The sequence below is a fragment of the Ptychodera flava genome, chromosome 12 (assembly GCF_041260155.1).
Source record: "Ptychodera flava strain L36383 chromosome 12, AS_Pfla_20210202, whole genome shotgun sequence".
NCBI classification, from domain to species: domain Eukaryota; kingdom Metazoa; phylum Hemichordata; class Enteropneusta; family Ptychoderidae; genus Ptychodera; species Ptychodera flava.
In genome coordinates, this window is record NC_091939.1 from 8,085,039 (window position 1) to 8,107,153 (window position 22,115).

Sequence of the window (22,115 nt, forward strand, 5' to 3'; positions counted from 1 at the left end):
CCGACTATCTGTACAAAAGTCACTATATGTCACTTGTACACTCTAATTTCGTATTGCAATAATTACCGACTACCAACGAGGAGTATTATAACCCTGACTTAAAATCGTAGTTTTCTTGTGGGTCGTTCACTGGGCAAGGGTAGGTCGTGGTTATTCTAGAAAAACCGTGGGTAGGTATTGCTATAATACGCTGGTGGATACTAGCAAGTTTTTCAGTATTACAGACTGCTTCCGTACACAACTACCGTGTCTAACCCTAATCCGTTTGTCTTGCTGAAATTTCGAGTATTCTTTTTGTCAACACAGCTTGTATGTGTGTAGTGATCATTGTTTATTGTTTACAAATGAATTCTAGTCCGGACTTGAATACAAGTTTCAACAATAACAATGGAGATTATACTCATATAGGCTGTGTAGATATGCTGAATACTTGGCATTAAATTACAGTTCGGGGATTCAATGCAAAAAGTGTAAAGAAACCACAAAACTGAAGTTCTAAAAAAATAGCCAAAAGATACAGCTTATGGAGCTTTAACTTTTCAAGTACCGGGCCGTGTGAAAGTGATTTCGGGTGGTTGTTACTTCATGTTGTGTGATAAAAATGTTTAATATATTGACGGTTACGTTGTTTATCATCACTAATAAATATGTATTAATCGCTAGACCCCCTGAAATGACATGAATAAATCAAAGCGGTATTCGAAGGAGAGAAGAGTAATAATTACCCCTATATATCCAAAAGTATTGATTATCTGTTTCGTGCAAAGAAAAAAAACATTTACACAGGGGTAATGGTAAAAAGTTTTCAACAACGTAATACATATTTGAATTCGAGTATTTCGCAAATTGTTAGAGACAAAAACACTGTCAGATTTGTTTTAAACAGTAAGTACAGTTTATTTAAATATATGAATATAAAAGTTACATGAAGTCAAAGATTAGTCGTCTTAGGGGAAAAAGCAGTTCTTCGTGCTGGCAACGTAGCACGATCCTAAAGATATGGTAATTGTAGTGAGCTCAGCAGTGAAAACACCTAAGCTTTTTCTATAACACGTGACAATTCCGACATTTTATTTTCTATTCCCTGCTTTTCTTCAGAGCAACGAATATTTTCCCCATATCCGCAATGAGGAAAAACTTAAGCAGTCTTGGCAGCGGTAGTTTTCTTATCGTTCGTTGGCAAGGGTAGGTGTGCCAGGAAGTTGTCAGAATCTGGCGGATTCGGTGGCGGCAAATTGATCTCAAATCCGATGGATGTTCTCCGACTATAGTCTGCCTGAAAGACCGAAAGACATCGGCAAAACGAAAGTTAAGGTTCTCAAGCCTCAGCAGTGTCGGGAAAAGTCTTTCGAGGTGATCGTCGGTTATGTTGGAATGAACAGTATCGATTGCGAGGGGCCAAAATGCGATATGCCAGTTGCCTTCGTTTGGTACTTCCCTGGAGCACAGGGATGATACGTATTTGAAGAGTGGAGTCTGGCCGCTTTTACAGAGAGCTTCAGTGTTGGCGCCATACTCGAACAAGATTTTAATATGTGGCCAGACTTTGTGCTTTGCTGCCACATGAAGGGGTGTCCATCCATCATCATCTTGTACGCTTGGATCCAATCCTCGTTCAAGTAACATTTTCAAACAAGCTGCTCCTGGATCGTCCTTCCCACTTGCAGCCGCCATATGAAGCATGGTCCTATTACCGTTCGATTTCAAATGGATGTTCACACCTCGCCGCAGGAGCAGATTTAACGACTGCGCACTTCCCTTCAAGGCGGCCAACATCCCTGGAGTAAGACCGAACACGGCTTCCCGCGTATCCAGTTCTTCAGTTGTATAATGACGGCACAAAATCTCCAAGATTTCAACAGAATCGTATTCTGCAGCTATATGAACTGCAGTTAAGTGATCTGCTTTGTTCATTTGGATCGCCGCATCGTGGCTGCATAGAAGTTCAACGCACTCCAAACACCTTTTCTTCAATGATTCTAAGTAACTTCGATAAAAGTTACTCTCATCGGACCCAAGACCGAGGGAATCACCCGTGAAGTCTCGGATGACTAAAGTTGGCCAAGTCATGACACAGACGTGCAGAGGGTTCCTCCCTTGGTCATCGTATAAGTTCGGATCAGCGCCGAAGTTCAGAAGTAGCTGCATTATTTCAGGTCTGCGATAGAGGGCGGCAATGTGGAGAATTCTAATATTTCTATCTTTGCAGAATATACCGCTGTCGTTCTGATCCGAACATTTACAGAAAGTACAGCGACCATGGATATAATACCCCGGATTGTTGATCGCAAAACCGGATTTCAGAACTTCTTCACACACCGTTATGTTGTCCGTAATGATGGCATCGTGAAATATCTGCCACTTGACGTCTTCTTTGTACCTGCCCAACTTTTTCGCCAACGATCTCGAGAAATCGTACGATCGACGCCTACTTGGGTGCAGGCACCCCATGTCATTATCGTAAATCTCGCTATGTTGACAGAACTTTTTGAGGGATGCATCTGTCTCATTTGCGTATTTATTTCCATTATGTGTTATGGAACGTACGACGCAGGCGCAAATCATACTCATGGAATATCGTGCAAATCTCGAGAGTCGATCGCGGGAACACGAGAGCGTCGACCTCTCTCTCTCTCTCTCTCTCTCTCTCTCTCTCTCTCTCTCTCTCTCTCTCTCTCTCTCTCTCTCTCTCTCTGCCGTGGATAGTTAAAATACGCACATGGCAAACAAAGTCATTGCATTTAGGAGGAGAGAGTTTAGCTCTCTTCCGATCATGTTGATTAAAGTTGCACTCAATATTTGCCAAGCCGTGGAAACGGCTGGTATATATGTGTTCCACATATGCCTAATCAACAAATTAAATGTTTATTGTCAAAGCCTCACTAGCTGTATCTTTTAGCATTGTTTTTATGATTTTACTTTCAAGCTAAAATAAGTTTCTGAGAATGTACTAATTTAGGTGTGTATGTACGTATTATTAACTACCCTGTGGAACTGTATTATGCAATTTTGAACAATAAGTTACAATGCGATTCAGCGTTTGCCCAAACATTAAATTGCAGCCCCATTCGAAAAGGCAAAAACCATGGATACAGTGCACATCTGCACTAAAATCTTTACATAAACTGCACAGAGTAGTCCAATGAAATGCATAGGGATGAACGTTTTCAACTCTGTATGTTCTGTTTCATTTGTAATATTACCAATTTTGGAAAATTGTAATGTGGGAAATCAAAATGACCATTAAAATTTGAATTTACTTGTCAAATGTTTCACAAAGAAATTTCCTAATGTAGTAAAAACCCATATTCCTCCATAGAATTCAGGGAAAAGCAGGTGAGAATAGGAGGATATTTTGAAGTCAACAAATTTCAAGAGTTACTGCTAGTGGGGCTGATATGATTTGCGGCTTTAATGTTGCAAACACCTAGTACCTTATTATTTAGGGAAGGGGCTTTGAAGTCAAACGAAAAGAAAGGAATGATAATACATAAAATGTTATTGTTCACAAAATCAAAAGCTATTAACTGAAGGTTATTAGCCAACGCGGGAATTTAAAAACAGCTGACTGTTCGTCTGCAACCTTGCAGACTACTTGGCTCGATGTAACCTCACTAGTCCCAATCAAAATATTTTTACAGCTTGAGGGAAGAAAAAGGAAGAGGATATACAGTCTGGAATGACAATGAAAACTCAACAACAAAGATCGCATAAACTTTATTTTTAATTTTTTATCACTTGATACTGGGGAAATTTCGTTTTCTTTCATTGGAAATTTCGCCTGCCAAGCGATCCTCCGAACCTGCTCTTCATGGTAAGACTGATTGGCGCCACCAACGGCAAAGTCTCCAAACTCCGGGAAAACAGCATACATATGGTACAGTTCGTGGCCAACAAAAATTGTTTTTGACGCAATTTTGAGTCCAAGTCGAAACTACGAAAACTTGGCTGCACGATGTTCTTTGTGGACGTTTTTCGCTTTTTTGCCATATTTAAGGAGAAATGTACACTGAAAATCATTCGGTTTTGGAATACATAAGCTTATACCGTGTTTTCAAATATTAAACTTAAGTTGTTAATGTCCATGCAATAAAATGGTATAACAGTTACTGTACACTCCTTACGAGGAAAATCTATATCAAGAGTTTTTTTTCACAAAACTACGTATACAGTTTACGCGGAATGATCTTGACTGATGACAAAATTACCGTTATTCAAGAAATGGAACAAATCAGTCCTTGATAAAACTATTTGAATCTGACAATCTTCTCAAACTGATATCATTTCCCCCTCGCATCTTGGCATGCAAATTTCGCCCAAAGTAGAAGATGAGGTCCAATACAACGATCACAGCGACGACGATGGCTAGCATGGAGGTAATGGTCAAGTATGGCACCTGACGACGAACCTCTTCCGCCGACATGCCTCCCTTTTGTTGAACTGCTGGGGTCGCTGTTGGTGTCGACTGGGTTGTGGCTACCGTTGTGGTCCTAGCCTCGTCAGTGCTCGCTTGGAGGGTTGTCAACGGGGTGGAGGACTCATGTCGGGTGCTTGATTGCGTTGTTGTGGTTTCTACTAGCACTGCAGGCGTCGGCGCAGTAGTTCTTCCCGAAGTCGTTGATGGCATCGTTGTTTGCAGAGAAGTCGTTGGTAGCGACGTCGTCTCTTGTGGAGTGACTGTCGTTTTGTATGGTGTAGTTGTATCCAGCAGTGTTGTCGTGGGAAAAGTCGTTGATATCGTTGTTGTCGGCGCAGGAGTGGTGACACCTGATGTTGTGAACGAAACAATTTAAATTAAAGTTTGGATTGTTTTGTGATTTTTCACTTAACTTTTCTAATTTATTTTTATAGATTCATTTATTATTTATCATGCCTTAAATCATTATGAATGTAAAGAAGATACTATTCCTCAATTTGCCTATGTACCATGGGTGATAAAAACACGCGCATAGCCATAGCCATAGCAAACAAAATCTAAATGAGACTGCGTATCATGCATTATGCAGGTTAAAGGTATACAGTCACCTGTAATCTAAGTATGCCCATATATGATCAAAGGGGCGTTCCTTGGTATTCAAAATGCCCATATGGGGGCGCTGTTTTTTAAAAGCGGCCACCCGCTTAAAATCTGTGATTGGTTAGATTTTCTCTTTCCATGGTAACTGTGGCAAAATTGGAACAGGTGACACGCCTTTAAAGATCGCCTTTAAAGATTGCAGCCGTCGCGGGAACGCAATGCGGAGTGGCTTTCGCGTTCCGTACGCGTAACGGTTTGCACAGATTGGGATTAAGACGTGCTGACGCACACACCCAACTCAAACAGTCGCATTGACTTGATAATTTTGCTCTGGTATAAGGTTAATAGAACACAGTGATAAAAATTGAAACACTGAAATATTAATTTATGTTTGAATAACCAAGCCATGATTTTAAAACAAAACGACGAAGTTGATTTCAAAATCCTGAACCTTTTCAGCATAGCAGTGCGTATATGCTATGTCTGCCGTCGTCTGTGACTTCACTGTTGATGGTCTTTGAAAAATGAATGTAATCTGTATCTCACACTTTCTCAGTGCTGCAAAGATTTGCATTATAATTTCTTTTGTTCAAATCTCCCTGCTAAGTTCTGACCCTGTGACGGCTGCTGGTGGTAAGAATTCGAGATATGGGCTAAATGCTTTGTTTTGTTTTGTGTTTAGACAGTTACTCGTAGCTTGCCTTAAGGAGTTATCGTCAGTGCTTCTGATCGCATCTCCTTCCAACCTACATAACATCAACAGTAAAAGTTTCTGTCAACTGAATATATGATGTAAAATAAGGACTTCAAGGTTTAACTTATTACTTATAGGTAACAATAAAATTAATTTAAACGTAGGGATCACAAACAAAACAGTAAGCCTGCGTTATATTTTGGCTCTTGAATTTATTGTTCGCGAGCAATTGCAATTTCCTACTTCAACAATAACATAAAAATTGTGAGGATATTTCACTCAAGTCAAGATGAAATTACTTTCACTTATGTAGGACTCGCTTCAGAAAAAAAAAAAACGCTTACAGCAAGGGGAGCTGAGGGAATCTAGTCACTTAGAAAGTAAGGAACCAAAGAGATTCCCGTTGCTTTGAATAAGTTACCTACAATAACAATAACAATATTCTCTGTTTGACGTCATCGTATACTAGTGTTTTTCGCGGAGCCGTACAACTTCAAGCCAAAATGGGATTATATATAAATAACAACTAGTTAAAATGCATCATCAAATTTTATGCGATTTGGTACGTAAACAGTAAGCAGTGAACAAAACTGGGAAAAGTAGTTCCGATAACATGAACCTAATTTCCCTCCACGGCCCTTCACTTAGAAGATCCAAATAATAACGCCAGCGGGAGAAAGCGTCTAAATTCGATCGTTGAATTTTGCAGCAGGTAAAAAATCGGACGCGGGATCTAGAGAAACCATTGTATACTGGGGCTTCTTCATCGACGCCACCCGTCCAACGACATTGTGTGAACAACATGGCAGCCTGTCCTGCATTGAACGACATACACTCAAAGGCGTGTATAAGGTAGAAAGCGCCGCTGGAACAGAAATTCGGACTCTCATATTTTATCCATACTTATCTTGTTTACCACTTGTGGGGATTCGATTAAAGGCTATCGGTAAAAGAAAAATTTTCATCCATCCGAAAATCGAAAATCTTATTTTTATCCAGAGAGTTAACACAGTGATGGCATCCGTTTTAAATTTCAGTATCAAGAAATCTTGGGTAATTTGTTTCTCTCGTACCAAAGTTTGCACCGTGACACCTTATTTTTATACTTGATCTGGTAAGAAAACGGGTGAAAGTTTCATGCAGGATAGGAAAGTTTGAGCAAATGTTCACTTTTGAGGCACCTACTACCTTAAATGAATTCCATCATGGCATTGAAAAGTACACTTGGCCTCGTGAATTACGACGTGAAAAGTTTGCTTTCGTCCATATTATGGACCGGGAGGGGTACATTATTGCTATTATATTATAGTTTTGCCAATGCCAGTAAATCTGTAGATGTACAAAACATCTTGGGCCCGTGACAATGCTGGATAATCGGAAACATTATCAGTAAAGTTCTGAGGCTATGACGTCATAAAATCCACTGGTATTGACAGAGCTATAATATAATATGTGTTAACCAGAATTTGTGACATCTACAACAGTGTATCTGTGCACACCTTATTTATTTTTGAATAGTTTATTGTCAGAATAACTCATATTGCGTCACCGAGATTCTTTTGCTTGACTATCAAATGCAATAATTATGCAATCAAATGACTCGTGATTCATAAAGGGTGAGTATTCAGAGAGAGTGGTGGACACACATGAGTGCTTATTCATCATGACAAAGGAAGGGTATGGTTTATTTCCGTATGCGGAATGGTATTAGAAAGTTTTTAAAGTCTCACTTATTGACTATATTTGTAAACAAGCAAACAAACAAACAAAACACTGTTCTTTATTGACAAATATGAACACAAATACAGCTCTTGGTTCTTTATTGTATGTGGAAATATTCATACGTTAAAAATAAACAAACACGCATAAACAAATAAACAAACAAACAAGGAGCCTGAGTCCCCTATGATCTAACCTAACAATCTAGGTTGAAATTCAGCGCAGTCGGTAGCTTACTAATAGTCGCGCCAGCGGCTTACTGACTACGCATGCGCGTATTCATAATATACTATGCGAGTAACCGGAAGTGTACCCTTCTTTCATGGGCGCCGCCATGTTTTTTTGAGTGCTCGTAAATAAACAAATTCGAAACGTGCTCTCTATTATTTTATAACATGCCATTAATAAAATATCTTTTTTATTAGCGAGTAATTATTATTATCCACCCTGTCGCCGATACAAAATTTCTTATCACGCCTAAAAATCAAAAGAAGAGAGAAAACTGTCGTGCATATGAACGAAACATTCGCAAAGAATGCTGGGATTGAATCTTAGAAAGGCGCCCTCTGTGTCAATAACTATGTGCAAAATGTACCCGTTTTTAGAAGTAACGCTGGTTTCCAGCTTACAATATCGGAAGTTTGGCGGTACAGTTACTATTGCAAAGTTAATGATGGCACAATACGTCCCTTGTTAAACACAATAGATAGTAATCATGGTAAAAATTGCAAATTTATCTCAAACTTTTTTACACATAACAGAAAATCTATACCTACAGTACAGGGTCTGACATCGTGCACGTGAACTGTCATCAGAGGGTAAACCGGTCATACTTGTACAAACGTATATAGAAAGTAACAATTAATTCTATTTTATCCTTTATGATTACTAATCATGAATCGATACAAATAGCATTTTTAATCTCAACACCTGGCGCGACACCAAGGGCTGAGCCCTATATAATATTAACATAATTGTTTGACAGGTGCAAACTATGATGTATTCGCTTTGTTGAACCCCAAGACGCTCTCCATTCGGTACGCTCATTAGCACACATTTCTGGTAAATGTAAAAAAATCACGTCATCGTTTTCTCCGCTTGACGTATTTCAAGAGTGAAGGTATAGCATCCACCATTGATGCGCTCTTTCGGTCTATTTCGAAATGCCGACCAATATAGCGGATTTCTCGGTGAAAATAACGGCTAAAGACAGCGACTCTGCTGATATAGTGAGTTACTATTGTTTGATTGAAGCTGTACACTTTTAAAGTAAATTTATGTATTTGACAACGTTAACAGTGACAAAAAAGTATGCAAAGATAGCAATACCTGGATATCGGCATATATATTCATAGTCATTCCCGCAGCTGACGCTGTCCCATTTGAAGTTCTCGGATCTTCTCATGATAGCGCACTCTTTGGAACCGCTTTCACTTTCACTCTTCCAGTTAGTGTAACCTGTTTCTACCAGGATGGAGTTGTCGACCCACGTGTAGATGCCATCATCGTCGGGATCTCGGAAACCGAGCCAGTAATCATAATGTTCGTCGATGATACTTCGTAAAAAATTCTCGTCTTCTACTTTCCGTATCACTGGCAGATCACCATTCGGGTGATGCACTCGGCATTCATCTCTGGCTTCATGATATTCCTTGTCTTTCGAAACAAAAATTTCATAGCAGTCGCCTTCATAAAGGTGTTGATCTGGAGGGCACGCTATGAAAAAATGACATAATAGCTTAAAAGAACAGGCAGTAAAATAGCCTGTCGACAGACCCTTGTACCTTAAGTTTCTTTCTATTATTGGTATAGTTTCTCGAACATAAGGGGTTGGGCTGGGGTGGGGGCTTCAGTTACGAATATGGCGCAAACGGCTGTCGACAGTCGAGCAACAGAAGCGAGAAGCTGTTGGCAACTGACGCTTTGTGCAGTGTAGATGAAATTATTCCATTATCTTGCATGTTCAATGAAAGTAGAGTGTCGTCCGAATCTTGCTACTTTCTTAAAACTTTGAAAACGACTCCATGACAGAAGCTTTCTGAAAAAAAAACCAAATAACAGTTTCTCTCTCTCTCTCTCTCTCTCTCTCTCTCTCTCTCTCTCTCTCTCCGCACTAGACATCCCACGAAGCAATGACTTAACGCATGCAGCATCCTAAGTTTTAACTTGAAGGGTAACTTTACAACGTGCATCGTATTCGTACCTTCCACTATAGAAACCAGGAGACATAACATCAATAAAACTGCGGGTTTCAACGTAGTCACCGACCTACACAGGCACAAAGAACGTGATCCATCCCGACTGCACAGATTGGCTCCTGATAACTTGTCAAACGCCATCCGGTGATTTCTGTCGAATCGGAGTGCAAATGACCGATTTGTAAGCTAGAGTGCGTCTCAGCGATTGTACACACTGACAAGCAGCACAGTTTTCTTATATAAGTCTTAGCATATGACTATATTGAAGTTTATAGCGACATTGATTCACAGTATTGACTTCTCTGAACAATACATATCCGTTGCCTTTAGGGTTTTCATTATCAAACAAGCGAGGCGGTAAGTCGATGTTCCATGTCACATTTCTCGGGTAACATACAGTTGCTATCACTACAGTGTGACCTTGTATACATGTATACTCATTACAGTCGTCGATATCGCTGTGGCGAGGGCGTCTGAACACACATGTCCAAAACATTAAAAAGGACATATCCTTGTATTTTTACGAAGAATGGACGGCTTTCACGATTATGTAAAATTTACAAAATGAGAGACTATTTGTGTTAGACAATTCAGGGTTGGTTAAAGTCTATTTTATGTTTGCACTCAAATTGTTGACTTAGTGCACTGTTATCCATAAAAAATATAAATAAATACAATACCACGAACTAAAACCTCTAATTTAATGTGAACACGACACCTCTTCACCATACAAACGTTAACTTCAGTAACTATTTGGAAATCCATCTGTGTTGGAAACGGTTAAATATAAAAACTTACCTTTAGATCTGATCACACCACTTTTTGCCGTCTATGGCCACCGCGCGCGACATTTTCCATGACAACGCATCAACCATCAGCAGACTGACCCGATCTATATATCGTGACCTTTCGTACAGGTGGCAGCAAAGTTGAGTCATACTAGACTCATTTTTAGCTCACGTGTGTAAACACGTGGGCTATTGTCATAGCGATGTCTGTCTGTCTGTCCGTGTGTGTGTGTGTGTGTGTGTGTGTGTGTGTGTGTGTGTGTGTGTGTGTCTGTCTGTCTGTCTGTTTACACGATAACTGAAAAACGCCTGAACGGATTCAAGTCAGATTTGGTACACAGGTACCATGTGCTACTTGCAAGAACTGATTAGATTTTGGTTAGTGTGGCTTGCATATTAATGAAGTCATGCAATATCGTTTTTTTTCCATACAATGGTTTCCCTATGGAGACGGTAATGACAGTGTAGACATATATCAAGAAATACTGCACAAAATTTCATGAAACTTTTCACAGATGACAATCTAAGAACATTATGATGATACTGTGAGTGTCATGTCAATTATCTTCTCATTTGCATATTTAATGAACTTTTGTTATTAGTGAGATAACTCTGAAATTCCTGCACCAAACTTGATGATACTTGCAAAAAATATTGATCTGATGTATATCTAATTATACTTCGAAGCATTAGGCAGTGTCAAGTTAATAAATAGCTCATTTGCATATTTTATGAAGGTTTGTAATTAGTCATATAACTCCGATATAACTTCACCAAATCTGATGAAATCTGCTGCAGATACTGATCCGACTGATATCTAACTGTAGTACCATTAGTAGAAAACGCAACCCCATTACTTATACTTATTCAATGCGTGGTGTTTCCCCAGAAAAAGTTGACAGCATCCGTGATCTTGGAGTCGAAGTTTCTTCAAATATGTCTTGGGATAAGCATATCAATATATCTGTTACAAAAGCAAACCGCATGCTGGGACTGATTAAACGTACATGTGGCCACACCTGTTCCACTAAAATGAAACTCCAACTGTATTTATCCCTTGTCCGTAGTATTCTTGATTATTCATCCCAGTCATGGGCTGTCACGACTAAGCAATCAATGCTTCATCTTGAAGGTGTCCAAAGGAGAGCCACAAAATATAATCTTGGATATCCCCAGGAGATGGATTACAAAGAGCGTATGATTAAATTGAATTTGCTCCCATTGAGCTACAGGAGAGAATTAAATGACTGTGTCTTTTTAGCTAAATGTTTTACTGGTATGTATGACGTAAATTTAAGCCAGTTTGTCACATTTAAATATCCTGATGACACTTCCATGAAGATGCCACTTTTTAAAACTGAATGTTTTCGTTACTCGTTTTTTAACAGAGCTTTTTACTCGAGTAGTGTTATGCCCTTTCATGGCAAATCTTCAACAAGTGTTAGGTCATACAAGTCTATGTTATTAAAACATTACACGGGTTTGTTAAACAATAATTTTTATCCTGATAACACTTGTACTTGGGTGGGAAAGTGCCACTGTAAAAATTGCCGTCTCTGTTAATTTATCTGTTTTGTTTTGTTCTGTTTTGAATTTTTATTGTATTTTTTTATGATTGTTTTATTCTGCGTTTGTCTTTTCTATTTTTAATTTTGTTTGTGTAACTTGTTAAATGTGTGCTTTTGGGGAGGGTTGCTTTTGTATAGGTGTTAGTCACCTGTGCGACTCATCCTGACTTTATGTCAAAGCTGAATAAATAAATAAAAATAAATAAATAAGTAGTGTAAAGCATTTAGTAGTGTTATATTAATTAAGGGTTCATTTACATATTTAATGAACTTTGTAATTAGGTATATAACTCTGAAATTACGGCACCAAAGTCAGTGAAATTGGGTACAGATATTGTTTTGATAAATATCTAATTGTACTGAGAAGCATTTGGCAGTGTCAAGTTAACAAATAGGTCATTTGCATATTTTATGAAGTTTAGTAATTAGTGATATAACTCCAAAATAACTGCACCAAATGTGCTGAAATCTGCTGCAGATACTGATCCAACAGATATCTAATTGTTGTGTAGAGCATTTAGTTGTGTAAAGTTAATTAAGGGTTCATTTGCATATTTTATGAACTTTGTAATTAGTGATACACTCCAAAATTAAAGCATTAAATTTGATGAAACTAGCTACAGATGTTGATCTGATAAATATCCAATTGTACTGAGAAGCATTGAGCAGTGTCAAGTTAATAATTAGCTCATTTGCATATTCCATGAAGTCTTATAATTAGTCATATAACTCCGAAATAACTGCATCAAATTTGATGAAACTGCTGCACATACTGGTACGACAGATATCTAACTGTGTTGTAAAGCATTTAGTAGTATAAAGTTAATTAAGGGTTCATTTGCATATTTAATAAACTTTGTAATTAGGTATATAACTCTGAAATTTCGGCACTAAAATTTTGTGAAACGTGCTACAGATATTGATTTGATAAATATTTAATTGTGCTATGAATGAATCATTGAACAGTGTCAAGTTAATGTAGGGTTTATTTGCATATTTAATGAACTTTGTCATAAGTGACATTACTCTAAAATTACAGCATTAAATTAAATAAAACGTGCTACAAATGTTGATCTGATGGATATCTAATTGTCCCATAAAGCATTGAGCAGTGTCAAGTTAATTGACAGCTCATTTGCATATAAAATAAAGTTTTGTAATTAGTGATTAAACTCTGAGAGTACTGTGCAAAGTTTAAAAAAACCTGCTACATATAGTGATAACATATATCTCATTGTTCTGTGAAGCGCACTACTATTAATGAACCTGTTGTAAAACATGTGAGCATATTCAGTTCATATCTGGTTCATTTATACTGGAAGACTTCTCAAACCGGGATGTCGGTAAATTTTGGGTAATTTGTTTCTCTCGTTCCAAAATTTGCACGGTGACCCCCCCCCCCCAATTTTTATTCTTGATTTTTAAAGAGAATGGTTGAAAGATTCCGTAAGGAAAGTTTGAGCAAATGTGTAAGTTTTTCACTTTCGAGGCGCGTTCTACCTTAAATGAGAAACTATTTCTCAAAAGTGCGTCGTCCCCTCCCCTGCTCAGGTTACGTACGTGAAAGTCTGCTATATTACATTTTTAGATTGATGCCGTCGTTTGCAATAAACTAAATGTTGACGTCAGTTTGTAATTTCCGCCTGAGCAAATTAAAGAGCAAATATCGCAAATATGGAAAGTGTTGACAACATATAGAATTAGTTCACGCGATCGTTCGTCTCCAGTCATCGATGTTCCGCCAAGTTTGACAACAAACCTGATTGGAACTAATTTGGGATAATTGGATCTTTATATTTTTCAAATGTCCCAAAAGTAATAGGTACCTTATAGCTGAATGTTGCGATATTACAAAGTGCTCATAAAGACAAGTGTATAACTTTAAAAGAAAAACAGATGAGCTTACATTTGCATTTTAAATCGAAAATACTTCTTTCACCATCCAACTATCCCAAATTAGTTCCAATCGTGTTAACGATTCATTCTTCAAGTTGGTAATTTTTTCAGTCACTCTTATTGCGTGAAATAAGGCGAATGTCGCAAAATGTTGTATATTTTGGAACTATGACAGTTTGATATAATTTTTTTTCACGACACTGTGATGTAATGAAGTATAATGCCATTCTCGTGTTAGAAAGTATGCGACCATGCATATATATACAGCACAAAGTGCTGTCAGAATAATTTTTAATACTTGCATTCTAATTCTAAAAAACGAAAAAGCAACAAGTAATTTTCAGTATATTTAGACAAGCGAAGCCAAACATTGTCGAACTTGCTATATCGAAACTGCACCCGGTTTCACTATACTATGTGAATTGGACTCCAGGATGAGTTCAACCACCACGACTACGTGGAAGACATGACTTGGAATTTACCTACATTCCGGTGTGCAGCTGGTATATCCAGGCTACCGTACATCAGCGAACAGTCCACTAGTACAGAAATTTGCGAGAAATTTGCGAGAAATGGACACTTTCTCGCTTTATTGCGAGATGTAAGCGAGAATACATACTTTCTCGCGATCAAGCTGTGAGAACTGTGCTTTCTCGCTCTGCATCTGCGAGAAAATGAATTCTCGCAATCAATCAGCGAGAACTATGTTTTCTCGCTCTGCATCCGCGAGAAATTAAATTCTCGCAATCAACCAGCGATAAATTAGTCTTCTCGCTCAGCATCTGTGAGAAATTGGTTGTTCCCAATCAGCCAGTGAGAAATTACTTTTTCTACATTGAAAGACATGGTTTATTTTTGTGAAATGCTTAGGCCTACACAGATAAATTCAATTTCTTGCAGATGCAGAGCGAGAAAACTAAATTCTCGCAGAGTGATTGCGAGAATTCACTTTCTCGCAGATTCAGAGCGAGAAAACAAAGTTCTCGCCAGCTGATTGCGAGAAAATTAAATTCTCGCGAACAGATTGCGAGAAAGTGTGTATTCTCGCTTACTTCACGCAAAAAAACCCATAAATTAAAGTGTCCATTTTTCGCAAATTTCTCTCAAATTTCTGTACTAGTGGTTACAACGAAAAGAATGATGAGGCCTCTCATTTCAAGATTTTAAAGAATGCAATGTTCAAGTGTCGTCAGAACAACATGTATATTCCATTGCTTGTACGAAACTCCAGCGTAGGTGTTTGAGGAGACGAAACATCGCTTTAAATGCAGCCAAACATGCCCCCTTTTCGTCATTTGATATGCTGTTAATGCAGTTTCTTATTTGCAACATCGTTGTAATTCTCAGCGACAAGAAAGCACCAAGAGTGTGGCCTATGCTACATGTATTCATTGTTCAAAATGCTCAAGTAGTTCGATGTAACGTGAGGAAAGCAAAGTGTTGTTCAAGATTGCTTCTCTATGTTAAGTGTTATCCAAGGAGATTTTGCAATTTAAAGTGAAAATTATGTCGTTATACCTCCTTATATATGAGGAATGCCACACAAATTCCAGTCGTTAACACCCTGGCTCATTGATGAAGAACAAGTCATCGTTGATGACACAGTCCCCACTTGTTAATGCGTCCTTTAATTACAAGTCCTTGGAGAGGATAGAGTCCTCTTCATTAATTAGGTCTGTGATTAAAAATACTATGATACAGATGGGGCTTAATGGCCGAGAATGAGTTGCATGGTGGTGAAAATATACAACCAGTGTAGGCCGCCATCCTAATTACAAGAGGTCATTAAATGAGTCAATTAGTAATTAATCGACAGGATGTTGCCAAACATTTTTGCATCCTATCACAACACTGATAGATTATCGCCGGTACCATATTTTATAAAGTTTGATGCAGTGCTTCTGGACATTAATCCTAAAAACAAATGTTCATCATGTAAATGCAAATTGGCAATTTATTTAAATGATACTGCTGAGTGTCATTGAATTGTATTTACAACACTATGAGATCAACATCTGTACCAATTTTCATCAAATTTGATGCAGTATTTCTTGACATATCAGCCTAATTACGAAAATTCAATAATTGACATGATACTGCTAAATGTCGTGAAACAAATTGATGTGCATATGTATGACGTAGGTCAATGTCCTTGTACCAACTTTGAACAATATTAGTGGAAATATGTCTAGTAAGTTACGGCTCTGTACATGAAAAGAACGTAACTAAATTGCCACCAGGCAGCCATATTGCATCGGATTGTGAAACCAATAGAAATGCATATCTATTACATAATATGACAATACATAACTGTCATTGTATCAACTTTGATAGATGTCTGCATTATGGCTGCAGACATGAAAAACTCGTAACATAATGGCCGCCACGCAGCCATTGTATTTGATCTCACTGTAAAAAAATTGAAGTGCATAAATATGTATGACATAGGTCAATGTCCTTGTAGATAGATTTATTGTATTTCTAGGTCTCCGGCCCCTATACAAGGGAGTTACATTCCAGATGAAATAATTACAAATGAACAAATAATTATGGAAAACAAGCGCCAATATGCCAGGAACAAAACAATATTAATTTACATAACATATCACTTCTTTACGAAAATGAAAAGCCTTATAAATATAGGTGTATAATTGACATAATAATTCTTTATCAGATGTATGTAATAGGCGATAAAATTTACAAAGATTAGGATGTATAACAAAGTCACTGGAAGATATCTTATTCGTAAATCTGTGTAAGCAGGGCATTCAAATAAAAATGATATTCATCTTCAACCTTGTTTGATTGACAAATTTTACAAAATCTGACACTACATTGAGTACCACTTCGTCTGCCTTCTTCGACACTTAATGGCAGACATGAACAACGAAAACATGCAAAGATTTGACGGAATTTGATATTACAATTCATAAACAAATATTTTTTAGGTTTTAAAGCACTCTTAAAACAAGTATACGAACGCATTTTTTGTTTTCTATTCAAATTTGCCCACCATTGCTGTTTAGCAACATCTTGGACTCTGGTAAAAAATTCATGCAAAAACTTTTCCTTGTTCCCCACTTCCTGGGCTAGCCATACATATCCAAAACCGTATGAATACAAAATATGTTTTATTGAAGTTGCCCAGTTCTGCTTGCCAAGAGAGTTTAAATTAAAAAGCATGACGTAAGCTTGGCGTGGCAACCTAGTTGGTGGCAGTTCAGTTAACTTACGCCAAAATTTCACACAGCGTTGCAGAGTTCTGACAAAAATGGACAATCTACCACATTCTCCAAGCACTGCTTCATTCGTTGCACTAGAAGGCAGACCCAAAAATATCCTACACCATTTACGTTGTACCTTGTCAGCTTTGTCATAATATTAATATCCCCATATTTCTGACCCATACATTAAAATGGGGAGAATCATTGAATCAAATAACTGAAAATGAATTTTAAAAGGAAAACCATTCAACTTTTTGAAAGAAGCATATAATGCAGTTAACGCTTTGTTGGCTTGGTCAGCAAGTGTCGATACTGCAATTCCCCCAAGTATTTCTAGATGAAAGTAACAAACCTAGATACTTGTAATAACTTACAACATCTAGCATTTGACCGTTTATAAACCACTTTTCAGAACGTGCTCTATGGCCACCTCTGCGAAAAACCATAACTTTGGTCTTGTCAATGTTTACTATCATTTCCCATTGTTTACAGAAAAGACTTAAAACATCAATTAACCTTTGTAGATTTAAAACACTGTCTGCAAAAATGGCAACATCGTCAGCAAATAACAGAGCAAATAAATTACAAATGTCTTGCGTTAACTGAATCCCTAAATTACCAGAATTTACTAGCATGTCGTTCAGTTCTTCAATAAAAAAGGTAAAAAGTATTGGGCTCAACATACAGCCTTGCCTAACCCCCACAGGACAATCAAAATATTGTGATATATAAGACCCTGATTTAACAAAAGACTTGACATTTGAATACATAGAATGTAAGATATAAAACATTTTACCTGATACACCAAGAAGTGACAATTTATACAATAGCAAGGAATGATTCACTCAGACTATCAAAAGAAAAATCTACAAAAAGGCAACAAAATTTTCCACCAGGCCTACCAAGGTATATTTGGGTAATCGCGTGAAGAACAAAAATGTTATCGACAGTGCTGTGGTTCTTACGGAAGCCTGCTTGACAGTCAAACTTTATATTATTGGACTCTGCCCAAATAGATAATCTTTCGTTTAAAATTGATGTGAAATTTTTTCCAAAAATATTACGCAGTGAGATTCCTCTGTAATTGTTAACTACGTTTTTATTCCCTTTTTTGAAAAGAGGGATAATGACACCTATAGCCCAGTCCTCAGGAAAATCTCCTGAATCAAAGATACTATTAAATAAAATGAAAAGGAAAGGAGTACTAACAGCGGATGAGAATTTGAAAAATTCACCCGGGATTCCGTCAACTCCTGGAGATTTAGCAGATTTTAATCTTTTTAAACTTGACACTATTTCATCTTCTGTAATACTATTATTTAGTTCTCCGTCCGCAACTTGAATTTGAGAAGGCGATGAAACTAAATTACTTTTTACATCTTCGACAGTTTCACGAAAAGACTGGTCACTTACATCAGTGCCACTACATTGTACATAAAGGTTTTTAAAATAATCATACCATTCATTTAAACTGATGGCATTTGAAGTATGGCTTTTACGGTCCATACATGTCTTCAAAATATGTCATATGTCTGAAGAACCAGCCTCCTTGAATGCTTGTAACAGAGTCTCCTTAATGGCATCTTGATAGTTTGTCTTTTTAACTCTACAAGTCTCTTTGAAAACTGTCTTTGCTGTCAAATACTCTTTAAGTGAAGAATATGAGATTGTTTCCCGAAAGTCTTTCAACTTATCGTACATATCCTTTTTTTTAAAATAACATGAATCGTCAATCAACCTTGCATTTTACGACTATTTCTGTTACAATCTGAACCTTTCATACCTTCACCTGCAAACTGCAATGCACTGGTAAATTTACGAATAGCTGTATTTACATCAGCTAAGCTAGCAATAGCATCTTTGAAAGAATTTGACGTTTCAACAGAAGTGACATTTTCTAAATACCTAGCTTTGCTATTTTCTGACCAACGGTAACGAACAAGCTTTGCGCATTGACCATCACCTCTCGTGGTAGAAACAATGTCATGTCAAAATAAATCGGCAGACATGATCATGTCATCAACAACGCTGGCTCCCAAAGGTGTTGCACAAGTAAAATTCCCAACACTATCACTGCCAGCCCTGCCATTCAAAAAATGTATGTCCATTCCTTTACATAACTCAATCAATGCTTTGCCAGCAGGTGTAACCACGTCATCCTTTGACCGACGTGGACTGTCAAAAACACTTGGGACATAATTTTCCAATACCGGAATGTGTGATACTGAATCGTCGGTTATATAATCGTCAAGTGTACCTGTTCTGGCGTTGAAATCTCCTGCCAAAATAATATTATTACCGCCACACACATTAACTAGATATTCATCGAATTTAACAATCTCTTCAAAAGAGTTGTCAGGACGTAAATAGCAACAAAAAAGTAACATTTTTATCAGAAGAAAACAAATAATTTTCAAACTGTAGGAAAACACAATTTTCTAAAATGTCAGTTTTACAACTAATAATTTTGTTTGAAATCCACTTTTTGACATATACCGCAACACCGCCGCTGGGACGCCCTTTTTAGAGCGTTTAACAGCAGGATATGAGAATACTTTATAATCAGAAAGAAAATTTACTTATCGTCTTTTACACAAAACGTCTCTAATAAGCAAACAATATCATATTTCGCACACAAGGAAGAAAATTCTGGATTACCAATATTCCTTTAAGTCCTCTGATGTTCCATACCAACAGAGAAAGTGACCTGACATCTTTACAGTGTGGGCCTTGACCACATCCAAATTCAGTGCTTTCTGACATCTGCCCAGTCTCTTCGTTGACACGAAACACGCGTTTACAATGCGCTTCCTTTAGCAAATGCCAAACCAATCATTATGCAAATGAGATACCTGAATAAAGTCAGTTAAATTTGGATCACTTACGCCTGAAAAGTGGAAAAAATGACAGCTATCAAATATTGTTTATGCACGACTTTATTTTTTCATTGTATTTTGGTCCACATGCAGTGTTTACAAATTGCACCATTACACCCAAAAATGACATATTTGTTTTTCATGTATAAAAGAAGCTATTTCATTGCATTTGTAGCATTTTTATGTCTAATCCCATTTGAGTATGAACCCACTTGGATTATTCGCAAAATTACGCTATAAATGTATGATAAAGGTCAAGGGTCAAAATTAGCCAATCCCATCCTGTTTTTAAAAAGCCCTTTCATTGAATTCTATAATTAATTATGCATGCCACAGTCCATAGTTTTCACAACTAATTATAATTAGTTAGCACAACAGACGTAACCGCAGAGGGTGTATGTCGCAATGGCACCACTATGACAGGTTTGCACCCACATGACATGCTCCGTGTGTGCGCGTACTTGCAATGTGATTTTCCAGCCTATGTGTATGTTGTACACGGTACTTTCTACGCGGCAGCTATTAGTCATTTAATAATTCACACAAATTTATCACTTATTGAATGTTTCACTGCAACTTTGGCAGGTAGCCTTTTTTAATGAATTTTACGGAAAGACACGGTGGAATTGAAATCGGAAATTAGGTTTAGCCTGTTCGAGTAATGCCACGTGTAATTTCAAAACGCGTGTACTCATGGCGTGTGAACTATAATAACATTATGAACATTTCAACTGCTCATCTCATTGGAAGAACTTTCCTTACCTAGTCAATATACAACTGGTACATGAAATTGATAGTCACAACTAGCACTTGAGTCGCCAACAATGGCAGTACACCTTCTCAGTTTCGCACTAAGGGACCGTTCAGTTTTTACGGCCGGGAGGGTGGCAAAATCCGGGGGGGGGGGGTCATCCTAATTTTGGAATCCGCGAAGGGGGGGGGGGTCATCGCTTTTTCACTGGTAGGAAAGGGGGGGGTCACCACATTTTCAAAAACATAATACCTACAATAATGTTCACTTTATGCCATGGCCATGATCAACCCTCTTTTCCGGCGGGACGCCTTTGGCGGCCCACTACAATAAATAGACTTTATGTATTACCCATGACCCTCTTGACGGGCAGACGCCTTTGGTGGCCCACTCCTTCATGCAATGGCCATGATCGACCCTATTTACCGGCAGGCCGTCTTTGGCGGCCCACTACGATAAATTGACTTTATGTAATAACCCATGACCGGACGCCTTCAGCGGCCCTGTCCAGTACAGTTTACTTTATGCAATGGCCATGATCGACCCTCTTTACCGGCGGGCCACCTTTGGTGGCCCACTAGAATAAAGTTGACTTTACGTAATGGCTTTACGTAATGGCCCATGACCCTCTTAACCGGAGGGCTGCCTTTGGCGAACCACTCCAATAAAGTTTACTTTATACAATGTCCATGGACATAAGTTGTCTATGGAAATGAAGTTAAAAATTGCCTTACAGTTGTCCTAATTAACAAGTTTGTGCACTGGCATCTCTGCTACACGAATAAAGTGCGCTGTGTACCGGAGTTCAAATCCAAACCGTGTGGGTAAATTTAACATACGGGTTTTTGTTATTTTTCAGCAGGGGAGGCCATCAAATTTTTTCGTCTGACAAAGGGGGGGTCATCTTTTTTTCACGAAAAATGCAGGGGAGGGTCTATATTTTTTTGAACACCGGCGACAAGATTTTGCCGGCCCCCAAGGCCGTAAAAGTGAACGGTCCCGAAGAGCCGTTCTGGTAATCTGATAAGAGAGGTCAATTTTATGTCAGCTTTTATACCTCAACCCTGTAGCGCCCTCAACGTCAGTTAGCATAGCTACTTCCTTTACGACAAGTTTTTCATATTGCAGATAAGCTTTCACGTCTTTATTAGCTCTTCTCTAGGCTGTAGTACAAGTCACCCGTCGAAAATTTGTCGAAAATAGCGGAGCTCAGATATTGAGCATGCTGCTACGTGTCTGCTTACGTAACTCCAATGTCTTGTACCAACTTTGAATAAAATCAGTTGAGACGTGCCTAAGTTATGGCTCTTGACATGATAAAATTGTAACAAAATGGCCGCCATGCGACCATATTGGATCATATCGTGAAACAAATTAATGTACA

At 38.0% G+C, this 22,115-nt stretch overlaps 2 protein-coding genes across 2 annotated transcripts; both read right to left on the reverse strand.

The window, feature by feature from the left end:
* Nucleotides 1–1,077: 1,077 nt before the first annotated feature.
* On the reverse strand, nt 1,078–2,451 carry LOC139146016 (ankyrin repeat domain-containing protein 61-like). The gene has a single exon (XM_070717464.1). The coding sequence runs from the start codon at nt 2,449–2,451 to the stop codon at nt 1,078–1,080; it is 1,374 nt and encodes a 457-aa protein (XP_070573565.1).
* A 1,264-nt stretch (nt 2,452–3,715) lies between these two features.
* Nucleotides 3,716–10,657, reverse strand: LOC139144886 (uncharacterized). The gene is made up of 3 exons (XM_070715710.1): nt 9,634–10,657; nt 8,760–9,146; nt 3,716–4,767 (listed from the first exon to the last, which is right to left on the reverse strand). Exons 1-3 carry the CDS (start codon nt 9,767–9,769, stop codon nt 4,232–4,234), a joined length of 1,059 nt encoding a protein of 352 aa, XP_070571811.1. The 5' UTR covers nt 9,770–10,657; the 3' UTR covers nt 3,716–4,231.
* Nucleotides 10,658–22,115: the final 11,458 nt, after the last annotated feature.